The 24,812-nt window shown below is 40.9% G+C and overlaps 2 protein-coding genes across 3 annotated transcripts in view; one reads left to right on the forward strand and one right to left on the reverse strand.

The window, feature by feature from the left end:
* The window catches only part of Fstl5 (follistatin-like 5), a 140,245-nt gene that overhangs the window by 111,150 nt on the left and 4,283 nt on the right, over positions 1-24,812 (reverse strand). The gene's annotated exons all lie outside the window — the stretch shown is intronic.
* Positions 7,857-13,196, forward strand: LOC143353892 (acyl-CoA Delta-9 desaturase). Its single transcript, XM_076787499.1, has 5 exons — positions 7,857-8,220; positions 9,023-9,153; positions 10,259-10,464; positions 12,192-12,378; positions 12,835-13,196. Exons 1-5 carry the CDS (start codon positions 8,001-8,003, stop codon positions 13,102-13,104), a joined length of 1,014 nt encoding a protein of 337 aa, XP_076643614.1. The 5' UTR covers positions 7,857-8,000; the 3' UTR covers positions 13,105-13,196.

A 24,812-nucleotide genomic window follows, 5' to 3' on the forward strand; every position in this document is an offset into this window, starting at 1 on the left:
CGTTAAATCGAGGCGAGGTCCACGGGCAAAAAGTATTGATACGGATCGAGCATGTTTCAGTGTACGTATATTCGATGGGAAAAACTTTTTCATTAACGGTAAAGACAAACGGGGAAATGGAAATGACAAAACGCGTAATAAAATTGTTAATAGGAATGGGAATGGGGTTGTATGAAGCCCGGAATAAGAATCTTTGATACCGATTTAATATCTCTGTTGCATATTTATACTTTGAAGTATTAAAAAGCGTTTAAATGCTTTTTCATACAAATATTGTTTATAATTTCCACATAACAGTGTAGATTATGTATGTTTAATATACCGTATTTAGTATAATCCCCTCTTCATTATAATCTCCACATACACGTTATTTCGTATTTGCTAAAAACACAAGTGTATTATGCTTCTGACTCTTCCGCCATATTTGTCTAATATTAATGGTATTCTCCATTTTTAATACTCGCTGGAATAATTATCTCAGCAGCCACATTTACGGTTTGTTGAAATATTTTCTCCAGGTACCGCCCTGTGAAATATTTTTTCCCAATTTTTCAAACGCCACAGCCGAAGTCCGCCTAAAAATTATGTCCCTGAAAACTATGGAGGTTTCTACCAGCGAAGAATTTTCCGAATTAACGTAGAAAATACGTGGATAAAAATTATTTTCGCCGGCGCGGCGCGGAGTGTTGCTACTCTACACTCTACGTCACTAATGAGCAACGCACGGACCGCGAAGCACATATGGCACGCCAGTAACATTATAAATTAACAAATATTCAAAATAATGTTTTTTTTAACTCGTACATTATGTTTCTCCGGATTACAATCATACGGTTGACGGTTTACAATTTTAATTGGCTACAAAACGAAAGCTATAAAACATTCGTCACTGATCCATACAATTGAAAAGACTAATTATCTCGTACATATATAGTACTACATAGTTAAATTTAAAAAAATATGTCCAAAACATGGGTCTAGCCAAGGACATATATCGGCCAGGAGATACTATTCTTTACTCTAGAGGCCTCGGTACACCTCGCGGCAGTGGGGATAGTTCTAGGACTTTTATCGGCTAGGCATTTGGGACATATACAGAGTAAACACTGTACAATACTATGAAAATTCATTTTAGAATCTATGCAAATAATTCTACCAGTCGTACAACGTATTAAATAAATGGTTTTAATTTTTGTAAATATTCGAGGCTGCCTCTAGACTATTTACCAGATTCCCAAAAGCTGAAATGCTATTACCGAAGCCTGGGCCCTCAGTTATGAAACCTTCTGTGCTCCGTAAGCTCCAATTTGTTTCACTGGGACGTTTATCGTTTCAACGCCGGCGGGACACGGGTCGGAGATAATGGAAGGATGAAAAATTCAACGGCATCGTTACCTTGCCACCGCTAAATATTACAAGCCGACGTTTTGATTGGTTCCCACGGCGTCCGAAGTTCCGGAAGGTGTCGCGGCCCGTTTTAACAAGATAGGGACAGATTTGATTTTTATCTCGTGGACCGCGGTTGAACACGTTCGACACGGTTCCGGTTCGTATGTTCCTCGGACTACAATTCCAGCCGCAACTCCCATTACGGCCGTCCGGTTGCGCAAATCGCGAAGGCGTCATTAACAGATGAACGTAATTACAAAGCGTCACCAGCGGCGTTGTTTCATATTATCCACAGCCCTGGGCCATCGTGTGCGAATTTAACGTCCGTCGGTGCACGCCGCAGGTTCAAACGAAATCGCGGCACTGCAACTTGCGTCTCGCGATTTCCTGCTGTCCGCGTTTGCTCTTTCCAAGATAGTCCTCTTCTTCAAAAGAATTATGAAACTTTTCGACAGGTTCCAGTCGAACGGATGCTGCGGGCGATTTCATGGCAGTCGTGGCTAGATTCGTTGAAATTCTTATGCATCAATTTTTTTCATTCGTATTTTTGTAGTCACTTCGTTGATTTTCATATTGTATCTCCTTTAAATAGTTAATGATTTCAATCGGCTGCTATACAATTCGAATTCAGGTGAGATCTGTGTGAAAATGCGATTTAAAAATTCTACCTTTTATAAATATTTTTGAATAGAAAAATTCTGAACACGAAAACATTTTTGGAACAGTGACAGTTTTTGTGAAAAAAATTCTTGAACATAGTTACACGTGACAGGTTTTTTTTATTTTAATTCTCACATTTCAGACTTTAATACACAATTTTGCTCCATAGAGAAACTGTGCGAATCCATTGAATAATGCAACGTTATGAAGACAGTTGGTTTCAGAAATTATTAACTGACCAAATTTTCGAATTTTATTGTCTGGTTTAACGAACAGTTTCAGCTATAAGATTGATTTTGCTTAGTAGGAAAAAGCGAGGTGGTTTGTGCAATTTCTTCGAGCAGTCCTCGCAGTGTCGTGACAACGAATAACAGGACAGTTTGGATTAGTGACACCGTTTCGCTCCAGGATTAGTGTCTGTTATCTTCGCCGCGCATTTTCTTATTCCTCTCGAGTTTCCCGTTGCTTCTCAAAATCCCATCAGAGTTTCAGATGGTCCATCTTGTGTACTTCAGTAATCCTGATGGCGTTGTAGCAATGCACGCTGGAATATCTATTTTATTGATCTTTTTTAGGAAGTTTCAGAATCCTGAATGGTTCGTTCGAACCTGCACGAGCAGTGTGTCCTTCTCGAGAAATTTTATAATGGATTATTTCTCATTTCTCGAGAAATTCCAGTATTTCTCGAGAAATTTAAATCTAGAAAAAGTCTTGTGAATCTCATTTATTTTATAACATATAAATTCATAAATTCTCTTAAATTCTTCTTTAAAACTTTATAAAAACTGAATACTGAATCGAGTAATGAGTTTCTTGTTGTTATTAAAGAAGAAATATCTAAAAGAAGAGACAAGATTGTTGTATCCCTTATGAAATATCTGCATAATCCAGAATCTCTGCAAAAAGATTCAGAAGATACATTTTTTTATTTAACATCCAAGGCAGATATTATAAAATGGCAAAACAAATTCTAAGCAGATTTTTTACAGAATATAACAATGATTCTTATGAAAATGGTGAGAAACTTTCAGATTCTCAGAACGAGAAACTATCACTGGAAAAACAGTTAGAATTAGAAATTGCAGATAGCCTTCAAGAATTTAGTGTCAAGTGTTTAGCGGCAGAAGAAAATAAATTCCGGACTCTAACAAAGGAATTCTAAATTTTCGAGTCCCCTGGAACAAGGATACCCAATCTTCAGCAACTTTTGGATGTTCTGTATACGATAAAGCCAACATTCACACAAAATGAAAGAAATTTTTCGACGGCTACAGATTTTGTTACAAAAAAAAAAAAAGAAGTAGATTGTCTGATTCTACATTAGACGCATTATGCTTCTTAAGAAGTCATTTCAAAACAAAAGCGTAATGTTTCACTTTATAAAAGTTTGGTAAAAGTTTCCCAATACATTTTTATTTTATTAAAACTTCTCGAGAAATGAAAAATGTTGAGAAATCGGGAACACCATGCACGAGTAAATACAGCTGTTTATCTTTATAAAAATAATACAACGAAGTCTTTTTAAATTGATTTCGTCCCCAAAAAATATTCCCACACGATTCGCTCCCAATTCCAGGCCAATATCGAAACAGCTATTATTGCGGTGGAACTGAACTCGGATGCAGACTATCTTCATAAATTTTGCGCTGTCACGTATCTAGGCTGGCGACACGTTCGTCAATTTGTCGATACAACGTCTCGGCCATTGTGTTCGGGCAAATTATCAGAGAAATGTGTGATAGGGGGCCGCGGAACGTGCGCGTCGAGAGATTGCATCGTGACCGATGATACGTCGTTTTGATGGTGCATGATCTGATGCGAGAGACGGCCGGCCGGCGTTTCGCGAATCGCGAGCGTACGCGGCCACCGGGTTCGGCGCGTAGATTTTTACGATCCGGCGCCGCGAAACGATAAGGAAATTGCCGTCGTGCCGTGTCGAAAGACGAGATTTCACGAGCGAGAGCCCGACAGGCTTGGGGCTTGATGCGCGGCGAGAGAGCACTGCACCGTAAATCACAGTTCGTCGGGTTTCGAAAGATGCGAACGGCGCTCGAGAAAAAAAGCCAAGCTCGCGGGAACGGGACCGATTAATGAGGAAAGCGATTAGTGGCGGAACACGCGCGTTTTTGTTGCTCGCCGACACGAAACATTTCCGCCGATCGCGACGGACTAATATCCTGACTGCGATTTGTTTAACATGCTCTCTCTCTCTCTCTCGCCGATCACGTTGTTGCGTTACGCTCGGACGGCAACGCGAGACTGAGTCTCCATCTTTGCGAATTTTTTTCTCGGGAACTGTTAGACCTCTCTGGGAAAATGTTCTTGTATTTGAGACAGCGTATTTTGGAGCGTATCACGTAATTTTTTTTATGTAAATATATTTATTGGTTATGAATTTACGGTTGATTTCCGGAGGTTAGTTCGAGGAAGAGGAAAAGCACGAAAATTGATACTTGCGAATTTTTTTCTCGAGAACTATAAAACTCTGTTCAGAATATGGTTCTGCATTTTGAGAAGCGTGTTTCGGAGTGTGTCTCGTAATTTTTTTATTCAGATATGTTTATTAGTTACGAAGTTATGGTCGATTTTCGAATAACTTTGTGATCGATAAACATTTTTAGAAAAATTCTGAGATACTCTGCGAACTACATAATTAATAAACACGGAAAAATGTTTTCAATTAAGTTTTGCAGTTTTTGAGAAACAAAATTCCCAAAGATCACCTTTTTGGACCTTCGTTCTGAATACGACCCTTTCGTCGTCATCTGATTTTTCAATTTTAAGTAGAATGTCTAATTTTGTTTGTATTCTAAGCGTTATTAACCTAGAATATTTTGTGAGCTATATGTAAACTATTTACGAGCATTGAGAATTGTAAATTTTCTTGTGAGCTTCCCGAACGCCATTATAAAGTGACACGATCATCGAGAGCAGTCCGCACTGTTACACAGTTTACACGTTTACGATTCGATAAAAGTTGATACATCCTCCGCAGTATAACATATAATAATTGGAACATGAACATTTATTATCTAACCCATACGTTTCCCTGGCATAATATCCGCTTTACAATGCAAACGCGATTCATGCGAGAAGTACATTTTAATTTAGCGGTAGCATTAATGTCCGCAGCGCTGTAAATTTCCAGCGAGAACCGCACAATTTTTAGTACTCCGATTGTGCTAACCATCGTTATGTTCGCATCCACTCATGGATAGTTGGATCTCTATAAAATAGCCTTGGAGGCATAACTGTGTGCCATAACGGCCACGGGATGACTAGATGAAAGTAAACTCTCGTACTTCTACTCATACCGTTAACTATTAACAATGTTTTAATTGGTATTCCTATTAACTCGTTTCTTCGCTTTCACTAAAATGCGTTTCTCAAATGAACGCATTCTTCGAATACTGTATTTGTGTTAATTAGACCGATTAAATCCAAGTGTAATGTTGGAATATTAAAAAAGAGATACATAACATATATATTAACTGATTTTAATGGAGAAAATTTCATATTCATAGCGCTTTAAAAATATGTATAATGAATATAGACACAGTATTTGGTAACCCTAGAGTAATTGGGTCCCTCACCCTAAGTGTTCTCTTGGAAAGCAGTGTACCGTCCACGATAAAATAAAATAGATTCAATAAAATCAAAGAATAAAATATTTCTACGACACTTACAGACAGGGGCGTAAGTTCGAATAAAAGACCGAGGTCCAAGATGGCGGCTTGACCAACGTTGCGAATAATAACACACAGCTTTCCGGATCACAATTCGTCCCGTTTCGAGCTATCGGGAACGAGCATCGGTTAAGGGAAGAAGGAAGTTTTCCATATATCAGAGAATAGCTCGGCGTATAGTACACGCAGATGTCGAGCATGCAGTTTTATGCCTCGATCAGATGCAGCCACCGGTCATGGACGTTTGTATGTACGTCGTCCCCGTTATTGAATTATTAATATAAGGTTGGACATCTGGTCGGGCCATACTTCGGGTCGCGTTTCGTCCGGCGAAAGGCGCAGCTAATAAAATTCTCTCGGGTGACCCAAAACCCGGATTTACCGGCTCGGTGTTCGATATAAGTGGTTTTCTTTAATACTTCAACAGAGGCAGAAATCACGGTTTAGTGCAAAGTATGGTACACAATTAAAAAATATAGACTTAACGCGCGTACCTAAAATTAAGAATGAATTAGCTTCTAACGATGACAAAATTGAATTTATTTGAATTCTACACGTAAACAACAATTTTCTTACGTAGTCAAGATACCAGTTTAATTAAATGAACAGTAAGTACTTATTATTTAACTGGTAAATTATTGTTCGTCGATCTACTCCGTATAATTGTAATTAGACTGCGGATTTTATGCAGTCGCGATAAAAATGTTTAGGTTAAATGAACTTTTCAGTTTACTTAACTAATGAGTGAGAACTTTTCTCACTCGTTAAAATCATTCCGAAGAAGAAATAAATGTCTATGTACCTCCTGTATCTTGCAATTCATGTGAAAAATGATGTTAGACTATAAAAAACTGGTCTTATATTTATTTCACGTCAATAAAACATTAACTACACATTAAAAACGAATTTCAACCCTTAACCAGACATTTAGCATTTCCTTTTGGAAACGATTTAGTAAAACAATTTACCTTGCAGAACTACTTACTTAACATACGTATTTATCACTTATTAACACTCTAACATTACGAATTTCTTTAAAATCTAGAAACTAGTCAATAAAACAGTCTCGCAGCACGAGCGTGATCGCTTAAGGGTGAAATTAATTTCGTTCGATCCCGGGGTGTACAAATTAAACTCCGGAACAGCAAAAACGACGTAGCAGACAGCAGAGTGCCGCGGCGTTCGTTCTCGCGTCGATTCCGCAAAAAATCGATCGCGTAACAGGAAAGAATTTCGGGAATCCCTGTCTAATCCCGTGAAACCGAGATTCTCGGCGCATCTAGCAGCTCCGCTGCACAGAATGCATTAAACTTTTGATCGAATTTGCGGCACGGCCGAAGATACGCGCAAGAATATTGGAGATACCCTTCCCTGTGCATCTTCCCCTCCTCCTTCTCCTCCTTCTCCTATCGTCTCCATCTTCGGGGGCCCCGCGAATTTGTTCGACTGCGATTTAACCTGTTTATCGACTGCAACGGAGGAGAGAGAGAGAGAGAGAGAGAGGGAGAGAGAACGGTCGTGATAAATCTGGCGATGCGAGAGATTAGAGATCCGAAATTCGAGGCGGGAAGCGGAACTTGCGTTGCTGGATCGAGTTAAGGGTGCGATTGTTAACACAGCCCCTGCTGTTTGATACTATGAGCTTCCGCTTACGCGAGCTGATCAAACAGTTGAATTCTAATTACAAGACGCTCGGGTGCTCCGGATAATGAAACTCGGATTTCTTTTCGCAGTTTTGATTTTAATCGGGCGACTCGGTTTTCCGGCCAATTGCTCCGCCCAGAATTGCTTAGACACGCTTTGAATGTTAAAACGTTGTTACGGCACGTTCTACAAGAGTTCGGCAAAAGTGCATAAAAATTACCAATATTCTGTGACATTCGATTAATTAAGCTTTATTTTAAGATTTAAAGATAAAATAAGATATTAATAAAATACAAATTCTTCGCATTGAAATGTTTGTTATTCATGGATTTTAATAATACATTAATGTTCTAAAATTCTTTTAATCGTCCTCGGCTTTAAATCACTTCTACTAACTTTTGTCATACAATCCCGTGAAAATGTTTGGTCTATTATGAAGCACAAGTATAATTGAAGATTCGCAATAAAGTTTGTACAGGTATATTAATGTTTTCAGTAGATATCGTTGGTACGATGTTGTGAAACAGACGCGTAGGTGATTCGTTTTCGATTTGGTGCAGAGCGAGATGGACTGACATAATGATTTTCTGATTAGAAAAGAAGCAGAGTGACCCGGGGAAAATGTACTGCTCGACAGTAACTCAGTACGAGGAGAAGAAAAAAGTCGATTCGAGCGGAACGGACGTGGACGTGGAACCATTTCCGGTGGCAAGAGAACAAACACGAGTTAGTCAGCCGATAATATGGGAGAATGTGATTGGTATCGTGGTCCTTCATTTCCTGGCCGTTTACAGTTTTGCGACCCGCTATCGGGATGCCTTTCTTTGGACCTGGGTCTGGAGTAAGTAAAACGTCGCTCAAGTTGTTCACCTCTCGAAAATTTAAAGAGAACAATCTAGAAATTCAAGTAGACTCTCGTTGAGAAATATTGAATTTCTTAATTAAACGACAAAAGTTCTACACTTGCTTGGAAAATTAAAGGAACACTAAATAATTCGTCGAGAACTTCCTGATATTCAAATTGTTATAACTTTGTGAAAAAGAATCGCACAACAATCATTCTTAGCTCATTTTGAAGCTTAAAGTCTCTATTTTCGCGGCGTTTACATAATTTTTCCAAACAAATTTCCGAATTATACAAAAACCGAAGATACATTTTCCTTTCGAAAATTTTTCAAGTTCGAGAAACTTAAAATCCTCCTGACCTTAAAAAATTTGTTTGCGGACTAAAATCAACACGGATTCGAAGATTGAACCCTGCTCTTTATAATGATTTTCGAAAACTTGACGTGCGATTTTTTGTCGCCGCTTTGTCAAACTCCGAGTGAAAAGTGTGCCGCCGGTATTAGAGCAACCCGAGGCACCGTAGCACGTGTAACACCGTAATAAAAAATTCAGTAGCTCACGGCTAAAATAAACTGATCCTACAATGTGTGCGTTCTCTCCTCGCAGGGCCGCGAGAAGTGCACTTGAATTTCCGAGATATTTTTTCGCGATGTGAAAGTTGAACGAAAAGCTGACTGACGTTCGCGTTTTACATATAAGCGCAGCGAGGGGCTTTCAGGAAATTCGGCTCAATGTGCCGACGGTCAAATCGTTGAGAACCTTTTTCAATGTTTTTACACGACTTTCTTTTCATGAAGCCATCGTGTATGGAACCACCGCTGGCTACGGGGTAACGGCGGGGATGCATCGTTTGTGGGCGCACAGATGTTACTCGGCCAAGACACCTCTGCGAGTTTTTTTGGCGATGCTGTATTGCATGATGGGACAGGTTGGTCCACAGGCTGCCTATACATCAATGCAGATTCACATTATCCGTGTCAGTCAGTCAGAATATTTTTCCATTCATCGAAATATCCAGTTCAACGGTTCGGCCTTTCAAAAATCGTTTGAACACAGAATTTCTAATTTCCTAAAAATTGTTGACATTTCAGCTGTGTAATTTCGTAAAAGAAAATCATGCAAGAATAAACCCGTCCCTCATTTTAAAATCTCAAGCCACTACTTTCGCAGACCATTGTGCAGTCTTTCCTAAAATGCTCTTACATGATCTAGTAGGCGGGAAACTAGACACGTTACTTCCCTAAAATACTACAAAATTGAAACGTCTCTAAAAACATTGCAAAATTTTTGTCGTGATTGAATCTATTATAAACTTGAAGAATGAAGCTTCCCCTTTACAACGACACCTTCAAATTTGGATTACGATCTTTTGTTATTGTTTTATCGAATTTTGAATGAAGGGTGTATGGTCAACACGACAATAATACAAGGTTCTTCATTTTTTTTGCATAAAACTGCTAAAAAAAATCGTACATCAAGTTTTAAAAGCTGGTTGTAAAGGGGAAGCTTCGATTTTGATACCAATGCTAAATTCAATCATGAAAAAAATTTTGTTTTTCCAATAGATTGTGTTAAAAAAGACATTTTATCAGATACGAAACGTGTCGAATAAAACGAGCACTTGTTAGTAGTCTTGTTATTTATTTATTAAGTTTTCATTATGCATACAGATCCAAAATCTACTAATTAAAATATCTCTCTAACATCTAGATTGCAGATATCGTGTACGTATAACGAAAGCAAGTATATGGAATATAAAACAGTAAATGCACGAGAAGAATTTAAAGGGGCTATTACATTATTTTTGACCTACAAAAACAATTAGGAATTAAAATAAATGAAACGTAATTTCTGCTGGTTGCAATTGATGTAGGAAAATTGTATTTCTCATAGAGGTCCACATTCTACTGATCAGCGTTTAACAGAAATCTGTCTTGTCTGATAATATGAGTCTGCCTTTATCTTCGGCTATTGGCGTTCCCGAACGAAAAACAAGGGAATGGTGATGCGATCGATGACTTTCGTTCAATTAGACGCACTTCTACAAATGGATAAGGGACCATCGAACCCATCACAAGTTCTCGGAAACGCCCGCGGACCCGCACGACGCGACCCGAGGCTTCTTCTTCTCTCACATGGGCTGGCTAATGATGAAGCGACATCCGGCTGTCAAGGAGTACGGCAGCAAAATCGATATGAGCGACATCGCGGCCGATCCTGTAATAAAATTCTTCGACCGGTGAGAGAGATCCCCCTCCCCTCCCCATCTTTGATAACTACACCAACACTTTCGTCCGACAAGCGCATCTAAATGCACTCGTGTCCGCATCGACGCTTTTACGATGTAGGAATAAGGAAGAACATTTCTGCTTGAGATACGCCCGGTTCTTAGTAATTGCTGATGCGATTTCAGATAATTTTATGATTAATTCGAACCTGGGATGGAAGGCGCCATCATGGCTCTTCGTATAATAAACGTGGAATTTCGGAAATTGGATTCGACCATTTTTACTATTTTTGCCAGTTGAATAAATGTTTTTTACGGTCTATTAGAAATCGTATCTCTGGCGGAAATTATTCGAGCGAGATTGTTGGAAAATTGTTGGTTATTTGACCGTTAAAAGTGAAAAATTGTACTGTATATACGTTGGACAAATCATAAATGCTTTTGTACCTTTATAAAATGTAAAGTAATTGAAGTATTATAAATATTAGGTAGAAATTGCTAACAAAATTGTTTAATGTAGCTTATGAAAAGGCAAACATATTCGTCTGTACATTAATATTTTTATTATGTACGACAGGCTTTGTCGTTGCTTTTGTATTTAACATTGATGGAACTTTTTTCTGCATGGAATGAGTGAATAATTGTAATAACGGACATATAATTCGTTTGATGGAATACATTTTGCAGTGGAATATCATAAATTATCAAAAACGTTAATTTCACCCTGACTTAAGACTCCAGATGGTTGAACTGCACAGCATGCTGGAGTATTAGTTGAGAACAACAACTACTGCAAGTATAATTAACCTGGAGGCCATTTTGAAACTAGCAGAATGGCACTGCGCAGTCCTTAAACTGTTAACTGGGCAGACGAGTTAAATCGTCATCTGTGCTTCTCCATTCCAACTATTGTCTATTTCTCGAACCATTTACAGATACTCTCGAACTTGACTATATCGTAATTTTTGCATTAATAAAAATCACAAATTAAACCATTTCTAATAAGATTCTAGCAGCCTTCAACCGGTAAGGTGAAAGACGATTTACTATTTTTCTTGAAGCTCTGTCCACTGGATGCCTATTAATTTAAATTATGTATTATTTTAAAGAAGTTTCAAATCTGTCTTTTACACGATCTTATAAGAAAATATGGTTACATTGCGCTATTGGGAGTGATTTCTCGATAGACAATTGAAATTATTGTTGCTGTTTGTCAGAACTTTGAAATTCTGCAGGAATAAATAACACAAATTTTACATTCAGTAAATTCAATCAAAATACACATCGTCATAAAAGAATATGACAGTCTCGTATCAAGAATAGTTTTCGTTTATACCAATTTTTCAATTAGTCGACAAGACTTGAAATTGACGTTGCCTGTCGGTTACAAAATTACAGGCAGTCCAAAATAGACCATTTTAAAATAGCCCTTCCATATTTCCAAAATTCACATGACTCATTCCCTTATAAACAAATTTGAATTTTAATTAGACTAGTGACTGTTAGACCATCCGGTAGATGCATGGTTAACGAGCATCCACTGGACGCAGTGCATAAATGTCGGTCGTTTACGGAGCACTAAAAGTGACTATTTTACATTACAAACATAACAAGAACGTGTCTATCAAAATTTTTAATGATGTATACTCAAAGAAATTGTTGAACAATTCCCGAACAGGTCCCGTAAGCCCAGCGTTAAGTTCAACTAACGTTCAGTTAACGTTTCCGTAATTCCGCAGCCATTTCGAGGTCATTATGCTGTCTCTGACTTTCGTTTTGCCGACGATGGTGCCGGTGTTCTTCTGGGGCGAGACGTGGTACATAAGCTCGCACGCGGTCCTGATTCGCTACGTGTGGTCGCTGCACGCCACTTTCTCCGTGAACAGCTTCGCTCACATGTGGGGCAACCGACCATACAACAGGCGAGTATTATTGTCGGTGGTTCGCCGCGTGCCCGAGCCACCCTAAGCGTGACCGAAGTTAATTAAAACTTCGACGGTGGGTCGTTTTTCAAACCCGACGACGACTTACAACCAGCGTTCTCGCAAAAATCCCCTCCGAGAAGACACATAACGTCACGTTCCGAGAAACCAACGCACCAACGGTGGGGGTAACCAGCGACGTCACGACCCGTACTCTAGGATCGTGAAAGGATCCCTAACCTCAATACGAATCGCGACCTCGCTATCCGGGTTAGACAACACTATAGCTTCGTGACGTCACTCGGCTTCTGACTATAGCTACGGTGGCCATATTTTCAATAAAGGACAGAACAGGAATTTCTTTTATGTTTAAAAAAAAATGGTCACCGTAACTGTAGCATTTCCCCCACTATTCTATCCTCGTAACGCTGCTGACAACCACTCCCACGCTTGCAGGAAGGTCAAACCGACGGAGAACGCGGTGGTGTCTTTCTTCGCGCTCGGCGAAGGTTGGCACAATTACCATCACTCGTTCCCATGGGACTACAAGGCGGCGGAATTAGGCTCGTACACCCTGAACGGCACCACCGCCTTCATCGAGCTGATGGCGTACTTTGGACTGGCCTACGACTTGAAGACTTGCAAGGGCGACCTGGTCGAGAGGACGTTGCAGAAAAAAGGGGATGGCACTGACAGTCTTTGGGGCCATCCGAGGCATAATAATCAATGACCGGGAACTTCAAGGTCCAGAAAATGGCCAGGGTACCAGATAGTGCTACCAGAATGTGCCCAAGGTACCCGGTGTACCCTCCAAGCGTGGCAATGTCGATGTACGTGGAAATTTTGGGACCAATGTTAATTATATTGTGCATAGACAGTATTAATGATCTTTTCACGAAATGTATTATCGGCATGTTCGTCACATTTTCACGATTAAAACGATGCCAAACACGACACAATTTGGATCATATTAACGTGTTTAATACACGATATACTACAACCTCGATTATCCGAACCAATTGTTCGGATAATACAACGCTTACGTAGGGACTTAATTAAATGTTTATTGGTTTTTACAATGGACTGCTTTAGATCGAATTGCTTGCATAATTGAGGATTCAGATACCGTTTCGGATAATAGAGGTTCTATCGAGTCGTGGATGCGAATATGATGCAAATTGTGTCGTGTTTGGACTCGTTTTAATAAAAAAACTATCACGAGTATATTGGTGACAATTTTATAAAAGAATAATTGAAAAGAAAAACAGCTTTGCTATTGTGGCAGTAGGGATAAATTTTTGTGCATATATCGTGCGCATCTGTTCCACATATATCGAGGCATTACTGTACTACTTCCAATTTGCCAGATTCTTCCTCGTCCTCGATGGATTCACAATAGGGTGGCTCTTAGTTTCAACTTTTGAATTCTTCCTCTCCAGAATGATTGTACAATGATACAGAAATAATGCGAGAAAGAGATCCTTTAGAGAACCGAGAGACGTGCCCCGGGCTCTTGAACTTCGAGATGCTACGCAGATTATACCAATCAGGACAATATTTTATCCAAACTCTTGAAAAAAGTTTTCATCACGAGCGAGTAAGAGCTATCCTAATCCACAGATTACACGCGCCAGTTTAATTCTACGGTTGTTTTTATTGTTTCCAGTGCATGTAGAAATAAAATCATACCGACTCTGAAATAAAATAGAAACGCCACTATGAAATACTTACTAGAAATATTCACTGTTACTGTTGACTTTACAATATTGTATTAATAAACGTGTTAGGCACATTTTCCGTAGGTTCGACCTGCAATGGTACACTTAGGCCCTCCTTAATGTTAAAACGACGTAGCGATTTGAACAAATGGTGACCCAACGCAGCCACGCCAAAGACGGCACATCCTCCATCATTTCTGCTGTATTTTGCAGGAAAATCGATTTACCTGAGGCATGAAATGCCTCGCCTCGCAATCCGCGGTCATCAGGTTATCACGAGGAATTACAATGGGCTCTGTTAATTGTTACGGCAACTCCCCAAAACTAGAAACTAGCCGAACATTTCCATTTTCGAGCCGAAGCTGAAAAATATTCTAGTGGTACTGCGTATTTCAAGGTTTCGTAATTAGTAGGTTTGATAAGCTTCCTCTCCTCAGTGTTCCCAGCATTAAACATACAGTGAACAGTTAGCTATCCTCATCGTTTGAGTGTCTTTCGTTGCTCACTATAGGTAATCCCCTTAACGCTACTTCGGGGTATGTGCTGCTCCAACGCTGCTGCTAATGAATAACTCGACCACTTCAAATAAGTTCAGACCCGCTAGTGGATAGGTTCTTCCTCGCCGGAAGATTACCAGGAACCGTAAACAACGAAGTATTAACACCGTTTTCGGAAAGAGTTGAAACAACAATGAATGTCGGCTGCATTCGCCCATTGTGTACTTCAGGATTAAAAATGGAAGCTCCAAACACGAACAAAACGGAAACAATTCAATTTTTCGTTAAACCAAACACGCCTGTACAGTGAATTCTCGATGTATGTCAACAACACGGGTCTTGTTAGCGTCATGTATCATGCAGGAGACGCACCCGAGCCGTGTTATGTTTACACTCCTCGGCGTCCGAGGCCTCTCACAGGGTACACCCGGCGGTAGTGGGGATAATTCCGCGACGTTCATCATCCAAGTCTTGGCGACATATATAAAGAAATCACTGTATATGCTTTCATTTAGCGAAACTGTTTACACTCCTCGGCGTCCGAGGCCTCTCGATTTTCGTGGCCCCTAGTGGAGATAATTCCGCGACGTTTATCATCTAGGCCTTGGCGACATATATAGAGAAATCACTGTATCGAACTGTGTTTAATCTCTTTTTAAATGTTTGTGTTCTATATGACTAATTGTATGGACTAGTATTTATGTGGTAAATGAGTCAGGGATTGCGAAGATTGCAACGACGTAACACCAATGTGGAAATTAGTTCGATCATATTCCCGAGAAGCCCGTTCCACCGTAGCATAATCGCAGATCGTCACGGAAACCGATTTCCCGCGGAGCACCCTCCGCAGGATTCCCGTGTCTTTGTATTGCAGATTGATCGTTCGAAGGAGGGGAATTAAACGGGCATTCGATTCCTCTGTCGAGAGTCTAATTGTGTCCGTAAAACCCGCGGCCGAGCAATTATGAAAAAGAGGCGAGCGCTGCCAATACCGGGAGACCGGGGATCGGTCGGTCGGCGGGCGCGCACCGATTGGCAATGCTTCATCGCAGGAAAACCGATAAAAAGGTAATTAACTTATCACGGGAAGCTGCGGAAGTTAAACGCATTTCGTGCAGCCGACCCGTAAAAACGAAGCTAATTTAATAACTCGTATTTCATCTGTACAGCGCCGCGCGCCCGGTTTTGCGCGCATGTGCCCGGTTTCAGCGTCGTGTCCATTTAACTGAAACGTGTCTGCTCGGGATAGCACCGACTCCTCGGATCGCCGCGCGAAGATTAACAGAACGATTTTTCAATTAAATTCGCACCCCTAAATCCTCACCCCGGAACCCCTAAATCAGTTAACCCTTTGGCCGAGGCGAAGCTAATCGCGTTGCGACACTTCAGATCACTGCGACACTGCTTGGATCTTGAGTATTACACTATTGGGTTGGTGGAAAAATAGTTGCGATTCTTTTTCCTGAACTTTAAAATTATATGATTTGCATCATTACAGTGTCGAATCACTGTTGTACGAACTGCACGTCATTGTCCCTCTGCATCCTCGAGAAAATACATTTGCAATGATTGCATGAAAGATTCGTCACGCTCGCATGCTCTACCATCACTAGCAACTAGTAGAATTGTCCGAGCTTGGTCAGACGCGTCGGCCGAATGTTCAAGCGAAAAAGAATGTTATTCATTTCTTTTTTTCTTTTACTTACTTCTCAAACATCACAACCTTGAGTATCACCGAGAACAACAAGCGAGGTAGTAAAAATGACTATAGCATAATTTAAAGAAAATCATACATTACTCTTCGTATTTAATAAATTGCTAAAATTTCAAGTGCGCTATGATTAAATATATTTGATTTCTCATGAAGAAGGTCACGTGTAACATCGTCCAAAAAGATGACACAGACGAGGATCACTATACGCGTGCCCCAGTATCCATAAGTAGAATTGGTGGATTATGATCAGACACATCATTCGAATGTCCAAGCTCGATTTTCTCCGAAGCAAAATGTCAATCGAATAAACATTATTAATTACTTTTTCCGTATTTTCGTAAACATCTGCACTGTGTATGACGTCAAGAACAAAAAGTGAGCTTCCACATCGACCAAACACAGATAAGTGTCGCTATAGTGTACAAGGTCAGATATCTCAGTATTCACAACAAATAGAATCGGTTGGTGATGATCAGACAAATATTCGATCACGATTTTCTCAAAAGTAAAACGTCCATCGAGAAAACATTCTTCATTTTCTGTCACTTACATTTACAAACTACACTGTGCATCCAGAACTGAGGCACTGCATCGGCCAAAAGGACCACACAAGACTACTACAATGCGCATTATAGTGTACTATAGTGTAAGTACAGTTGCTAAAAGATTAAGAATGGGTACATGAGACCCAAGTAACCCGAGTCCTATCTCGCCGCGAATTTCCAACGGCGAATTGCCCCGCTCCTAATTATCGTCGGCCATGTTTCGCGTACGTGCCAGCACTTTCACTGGTTTCCCTGCGGGACAGAGTACGAGAGGTTGTTCGCGTATCGGGACTCGTTATTCATCGAAACGACGCGAAATTAATTATCGGTGCGGGAAACAACGGTAACTGAAGCTTCAACGATGCGGTAATTACGCGAGCGGCGCGCTCGGCCCGCAGCACGGAGAAAACGCGTAATCCGGTCTGTTTGCGATTGTTTCATATTTCGCAGATTCGTGTTCTCCGATAGATGTGGCGCATACGTTCCGGGCTTTATAAATATTACGACGACCGGCAGATACGTCTCTGTCGCCTTTTGCTGTTGCAACGTTCTACCGGGTGTCTCGTCTGGAATTGCAATAATCGTCTCTGTCGTTGACATTGAATCGTTTTTTCAGGGCATATTCTGACGTTGCTATCGGCTTTGGTTTTTCTACGGATTTTATGTATTTGTCACAAAATTGGGCTAATAAAATGTAAAATAGTAGGAAGATTAAGCACATTCGAGAATGTCAATATATTATTTTTAATATATTGCACGATTACATTTTCAATACATTGTACGTCTATATATTATACCACTATCTATTCGATATATTATACGATCAATGCATTATACGTCGATATTTTATAGGATCTTCCGAAACAAGTAGTCAAGTGCTTCATAAGGACGCCATAAGAGTGACTGCAGCTTTTATGCATCCGTATCAACACGAGCAGATAAAATACGAAATTGTAGAGACATTAAAAGAGTTCAAGAATGTTATTAGATAGTATTCGACTCGTTAAATGTGTTAAAAAAATAAGCACATTTACCCACAGTTAAAAATATTTTTACTTTCCATAAAGATCTGCAGTCTGATGATAATAATATTAAGACTAACAAAATTGTAAAGACGTTAAGAGAGTTTAAGAATGTTATTTGATAACATTAGACTCATTAAATGTGTTAAAAAAATAAGTACATTTACCCACAGTTAAAAATATTTTTACTTTTCACAAAGATCTGCAGTCTGATGATAATAATATTAAGACTAACAAAATTGTAAAGACGTTGAGACAGTTTAAGAATGTTATTTGATAATATCCGACTCATTAAATGTGTTAAAAAAATAAGCACATTTACCTACAGTTAAAAATATTTTTACTTTCCACAAAGATCTGCAGTCTGATGATAATAATATTAAGACTAACAAAATTGTAAAGACGTTGAGAGAGTTTATGTTTACATTAAATGTATTAAAAAAATTAATACATTTTCCCAGAACGTTTTTATTCCGCATGAAAGTCGGCAGTCTACCAGTAACGACGTTAAGACTAACAATAACGGAAAAGAATGTAGATGGCAATTTCAGGCTGCGGCACCCTCTACACCTGTCGCGTTCCACATTACACCTGTATGAAACCGGCCACCCCCGCCTGTTTATTTTTAGGCGCACGAGGGAAAATGCACGGCCGGTCGGCCGACTATCGCAAAGTCGCATAAAAATATATCGCTTGTTTCCACAAGTGCGATGCCGAGCGGTACTATAACTAGCTTTCGGTATTTATAGTCGGCTCGAGTTTTGTTTTGCCAGTGGCAGTCGATCTCGGTTGCCGATAGGGGCGACTGACCAACGTATTTCCTCGCGCGAGCCGTTCCCTTCGCAGCGACAGATATATTTCTATAGGCGGTAGTCGGACTATAAATGCGAATGTAAAGTTCAATTGCCGTGGTCTGGATTTTTCATGGCTTCAAAAGGAGGAACGTGGTTACCGCCGGAGGGTAAGGTAATTGGGTTTCCCCGGAATGATCCTCGAGTACAGGGAGTTATGTGCGCGAACGACACACGTGAAGTAGAATCATGTCTTGGTTCGTTCGGCACGTCGAATCGTTTCTGTTTTCCGCAGCTTCTTTCTTTTTTTTTTCTTCGTATTAATAGAAATATCGATTCGAAACCCACCCTGCCAGTTTCACCCCGACGACGTTGGGGTTGGTCTAGTTCAGGAGGGTGAAAAGCGAAAACATGTAGAGGTCGATCGCTTCGGAGAGTTCTCTGCCCTTTTTACCTGGGATCGCCATTATCTACTTTCGATTTTTAGACCAATCGACTTCTATTGTCGGCCGAAGTGTACCGATAACGATATCTCTTCCGTGTTTTTGTTTTTTTTTTTTCGGTTACGTCGGAGTCACCCGCGTCACGTATCGGCGAAATTTAACTCTCTTGCCGCCAGGTCCAAATAGTTGGGATATGCAAAAACTGCTAGGGCCGATTTAATGTTTACGTTTCCGTGAAATCGGCCAGTGGCAGTTCCTGCAAGTGGCGGTTCGCTGCGTATTTTCATTTACCGAGCGGTGAAAACATCTGGCACACGTTGCCTTATGAAACTGACAAGATTCAATTTATTTAGGTTTTTTTTGCGATTTTTATTGTCCTTGAATGAACTTTACGGAATCAATTCTCACGGAAAGATCTCTACAATTTCAATAACACTACGATATATAAAATCGGTGATATCATCGGTGTGTTTTAATGCTAATGGATTGTTTTTCTTTTGTTGTCAATATTTTAATACTTTTGCCATCAGTTTGGATTTAAAAAATACAAACGTGTCTTTCCAATCACTCGGAAAGTTCAAACAATTTCTACATTTTAAAATGATTTCCTCGTATTCGATCAATAACCAAACTGGTTGCAAACGTTTTCTACCATTTACTAGGTTTAACAATATGCATATTCAATTTTTAGATCAATTAAAATGGCACGCTGGAAACTGTCAATTTTTGTTCGGAACATGTCCACGATACTGGGGAAGTATAATACAATATGCATTGTCTGTTGTTACCGCAGCACAATGACTACAACACTCAATAACTGTGCTCGCTCAATTATTACATCGGATTCAAATAGATTGCTATAGTCGGAGCTGCTGAATTGGTATTCGACTCGCGGGAAAACCTGATTTCAAGACACTTCCAAATCAAATTCCGTTCGAGAACATTAAAAATGATCCTTCAGTTATCCTAACCTCTGCCATGAATAACGCACGAGTCTCACGTGCCAAAGTAATTAACCAGCCTTCGAGTGTTTCTACATTCTACTGACACAGCGTTTGATCAATAACAGGACACACTTAAAATAAATTTTCTTAACACTACTGAATGACAAAAATCGAAAGAGCTCTACAAAATAAATGTGTACTATTTAATCAATTTCCCACTTCTTCTTACTCCTCACGTTGCAGTAGAATACTACTTCCAAAAGCATTTCATTAACAAATTTGTACATTTAAAAGTAGATATCCCCAACACCACGCAAGTCAAAACGGCTTTCAAAAATGACCGAGTACAGTATTTATTCGATACATGTTCAAAACACCGAGGTCTCTCAAGTATACTCCGCGGCAATGGGGATAGTTCTGGGACTTTTATCGGCTAGGCATTTGGGACATATACAGGGTAAACGCTGTACCATTTAATCAACTTCCTCCGCTTTTTGCTTTGTTGATCAGTCCAGTAAATGAGCATCTGTATAGAAGTTTTGATTAAACGGACAGTTCTAAATCCAGCCGATTTTAATTGATACTGTGCATCCCGCCGATGATAATTTTTTCAGCGGTCTCTGCGGTCGCAGCGGTTAACAATACGAGACAGGGAAATCAGTGTCTCGGTTACCGGCGTCGGTCGACCTGTTCTTGCCTCCTCGGCGACGATGTCGAGCATTTTCCTCCATGAATTTGTTATGACCATCGCAATAGAACGGATCGATAAGACACATTCTGTCTGTGCGCGGCTCTGATGTGTCTTTCGCCGTCGCCCCGAGGCGGCAGAATAAATTTGACTCGCCTGCATGCGAGAGGGTCATTCACTGATCAGATACGAGCCGGGTAATCAGATTCCCCGCGTTTCTTTTCATCCCGCTATTGATCACGACGAGAGCGCGATAGCAATCCTGGTCAATTTTCCCCGAAAAACGACGACGCCCCTTATCTTTGTTCGCTGTGAGTTGCTCGCTGCGAATAGACCAATTTTTTAATAACCATCTCATTTCGCTCTTACATTTTTCTAGAGAAGAAAACCACCCTTGCGGTTTCACTCTGAAAGGATGACATTTTTTAAAGTTTGATTATCTGCATTAATTAGCGGAACAGTGGAGAATTCACCGGTGAGTTCGTAAAGGAGATTAATCGAGGTCCGGATAATCGAGGTGCTGCTGAATCGTGAATTAAACGAGCAAGTATGCTTGGATTTGTATCGTGTTTGATCTCGTGTTAATTGGGAAAATGCCACAAATCTGATGGTAAACGTTACATAAAAGGATGATTAAAAATAAACAGGTTTTGTTATTGAATTAATATATTTGTAGGGATTGTTACGTCTTAAAAGAATGAAATTTTTCACTTTTTTTCGACAATATTCCGTATTTCTTTTTGAGTCCTAGTGCAGGCAAAATGTCATTTTTTCCCTTTAATTTGAGTACTCAAATGTCCAAAAATTCCTGCGGGAACACACCCTAAAATCGAGTCGGAGAACACTAGTGCTCGAGACGATCAAATCTGCGAGAGGCCGCGAACGTCCCCGAATCGTAATTAATAAAGTCCGAGCGGATTACGAACGGGACGATAAATAATCGCAATAACAGGCCACTAAAAGCAGATTGGATGATCGAAGTTAAGCCGGTAAGAACCCGGGTCGGCCGGGCCGGGGGTTTTTAATTAAAAAAGAATTACGATGCCGCAACATTAGGGGCGTAGAACGCCTACGAGCGTGGCCACGGTTTCGCACGGTTTAATGCGACGCCCGCGATGCATTGCTCTGGTTATTAGACGACGGCACGTGCGCCCGGTATGCATAAATGCATCAGCCCGGAAAGTTACGTTGGATTCGTGCGTGTGTACCTATCGCTCGGAACGATTTCGCGGGCGCGCGCGCGCGCGCGTGAATATCTTTAAAATATACACCTCCACGAGGCCATTAAATTAGATTCACTCAACATTTTAAGCGTTTTTTGTTTATGCTTGTTATAAAATTAAAACGACCCCGGGGGCGAACTTCAAGGGCTTTCATTGGCTATTAAGATGCCGTGTATACGTGTACATGTTAATTATGTGTGCTTTACTCCCTTTGCCTTGAATGCGGCTCGTACCCTTTTGAATACAGTCTGTACACACTGGCTTATCGTCGCGAACGAGCGATGCACTAGCTTAAATCGTAATCAGTCTGTTCCGTTTGAAATTAAACAAAGAAATATTATTCGTGTTCACTTGATTCGGAGTTAGACAAGCTTTTGGAGATAAATCACTAAGCTTCGGCGGCTGTTTTTCCGATTGAGGTAGAAAGTGCCAAAAATTCTGTTTGTGTGACGAAGCTTCTAACTTTCCAAATATCTCAACTAGATTTATTAGGAACGTTCAATATTTTTAGATGATCGCAATTAACCCTCTGCGCACCAGGTGAATAAAAATCACACCCTGCACAACGCGGGGTTAATTTCACTATCATCCACCTAAAAATACATCTTTGAACAAAAATATACTTTGAAACCATGTTTCGTTAATTTTGTAATAGTCTCAGATTCGACTGTGACAAAAATTTATCTTTTAAAAAGTGAACGTTTTCTTATTAGTATTTTTCTAGGTAACAGTTTCAAAACCACTGGGATTAACCCTCCCTCTGCATACTGGGTCGTTCATGTTCGCGACTATTTTGTTTACTGTTCTGGGTTGTAAAAAAATCTAGAAAAATTCTAGAATAAGTATTGAAGTCCCTATTTTAATATATAATCGTTGGAACATACAATATTTAAAGCATTAACTCTTAACGCTCCGACTATTAATTGTGAATATACCGGCAACTCCAACATATTCTCATCATACTTCGACTTGCAAGTTTTTAAGTGTCAGATTTTAAATACTACAATGACGTGTAAATAGTAAGATTAAAGTCATCCAAAACAATCTTTGTTCATCTCAGAAGTAATATAATTTTGATTACAACATTTATATTAATCGGTCGCACATCGGTGGTGCCTGAGAGGCACACTTGGAGCGTTAAGGGTTAATGGGAGAAAGTAAATATTACAAAGGAAGAAAGTAAACGACCCAGAAGGATCGCCCACGAAGGGTTAATTTAACCCCACCTATTTCGCGGAGGGTTAAAACAGTGTCCACGCACTTTTGACCGGCAGCGTGCGTCACCAAAGTTCTCAGTCCTCTCTGTTGTTCCTTATAGTTGCTGATAAGCGAATACCCGCGCGTCGCGACGCATCCTCCCGCAAAGAAACGCGTCGGTACGCGGAGGATTCGGAGGAACCGCGGTCACGGAAATTTCGAGCTCGACGTGGAATCGTCAGGAATCGATCGTCGCTCGTCGGAAGCAACAGTTCGACGCGTAATCGCCGGATCGAGGCCGCGGAGCGTGCGATTCGACGATCAAAGAAGCGGAATGGAGCGGACGTGAAACGGCGCGAGTTAAGTCGCGGGGGTTGGCGAGGAAGTCGCGAGCAGCCGGCGACATTTCCGACTCGTTTCGAGTGAGAGGGAGAGAGAGAGAGAGAGAGAGAGAGAGAGAGAGAGAGAGAGAGAGAGAGAGAGAGAGAGAGAGAGAGAGAGAGAGAGAGAGAGAGAGAGAGAGAGAGAGAGAGAGAGAGAGAGAGAGAGAGAGAGAGAGAGAGAGAGAGAGAGAGAGAGAGAGAGAGAGAGAGAGAGAGAGAGAGCGCGCGCGCGGATAAAAGCGTAGGCATTATAGATCGAGGACCGAAGGCGATCAAAAAAGCTCGCGCGTGATAATGGCAGCGGGCGAGGTGAAAATATGAAAAGCAGCCGCGAGAGGGTGGCGACGGGCGCGCGCAAAATCGCCGAGTCGTCGGGCTGCACGCCGGATTGCTTTCGAGCGAAAGCTTTCGGCTGGTTCGGACTTTTGCGACGACGGTGCACACGTTGCTGGCATTGTTTGGCAACCGGCTCATCGTCGAGAGCCTCTTGAAAAATCGCCGCGAACTTCGCGAGCAGCCGCGAGATCGATACCCGGCTCTCCTAGCTACGGATACACGTGTACGTCCTGGGTCTAAAAAGTAATGAGACCCTATTAGGTTTGTTGTTGTGTACAGGACAACACATTTGAAGTAATGCGTCCGGTTCTTTCGCGGATTACAAATAAAATTTGTTCCGTTTACGGGGAAACATCCCGTGGTGGTCGCTGACCAGACAAACTGCTTAGGAACCGATGCATGAATCGCAGCACGTTTCAACCTGGTGTATGCTACCGCTGTTATGGTCTCTGATGACACAGCGATCGCGCGAAACTTCCTGCTCGACGTCGAGGCAGAGCGTTCCGCCGACGTCGACTCGCGTTCGCCACCCTTATTTCGCGATCCATTGTTCCACGCGCTGATTTTACATCGTTGCGAGGCTGCGGGGGGTGGCATTACGCCGGTGGCAGGGTATCGCGTAACGCGGCGCTCACCGTTTTGAAAAGGTAATGCGATTCATAACGGGGGAGTCGCGATGCGTTCCCTCGGCCCCTGCCGGGACGCACCGGCGAAAATATCCGACGCTTACGACCGTTAATAATCATAAAAATGCTAATGTTAATGACGCCGAGTGGGGGGTGGTAGAGAGAGCGCCGAGAGGTATTAATGGAGAACGGCCGGCCTGGGACACAATAATAAGAATAATGAAAACAACGGCGACGGTAATGAGAACGATAATAGCAAGGGGAAACAGAGGCGACGCGGACAGTATTGTAAGCGTAAGAGGGCAAGACGT

This window comes from Halictus rubicundus, chromosome 4 (assembly GCF_050948215.1).
Source record: "Halictus rubicundus isolate RS-2024b chromosome 4, iyHalRubi1_principal, whole genome shotgun sequence".
Taxonomy (NCBI): Eukaryota; Metazoa; Arthropoda; class Insecta; order Hymenoptera; family Halictidae; genus Halictus; species Halictus rubicundus.

Coding starts and splice junctions, on each gene's coding strand:
- LOC143353892 (XM_076787499.1), top strand. CDS start 8,001: ATGTACTGCTCGACAGTAACTCAGTACGAGGAGAAGAAAAAAGTCGAT. Junction 8,221..9,022: donor TCTTTGGACCTGGGTCTGGA/GTAAGTAAAACG, acceptor CTTTTCATGAAG/CCATCGTGTATGGAACCACC. Junction 9,154..10,258: donor TGTATTGCATGATGGGACAG/GTTGGTCCACAG, acceptor TCGTTCAATTAG/ACGCACTTCTACAAATGGAT.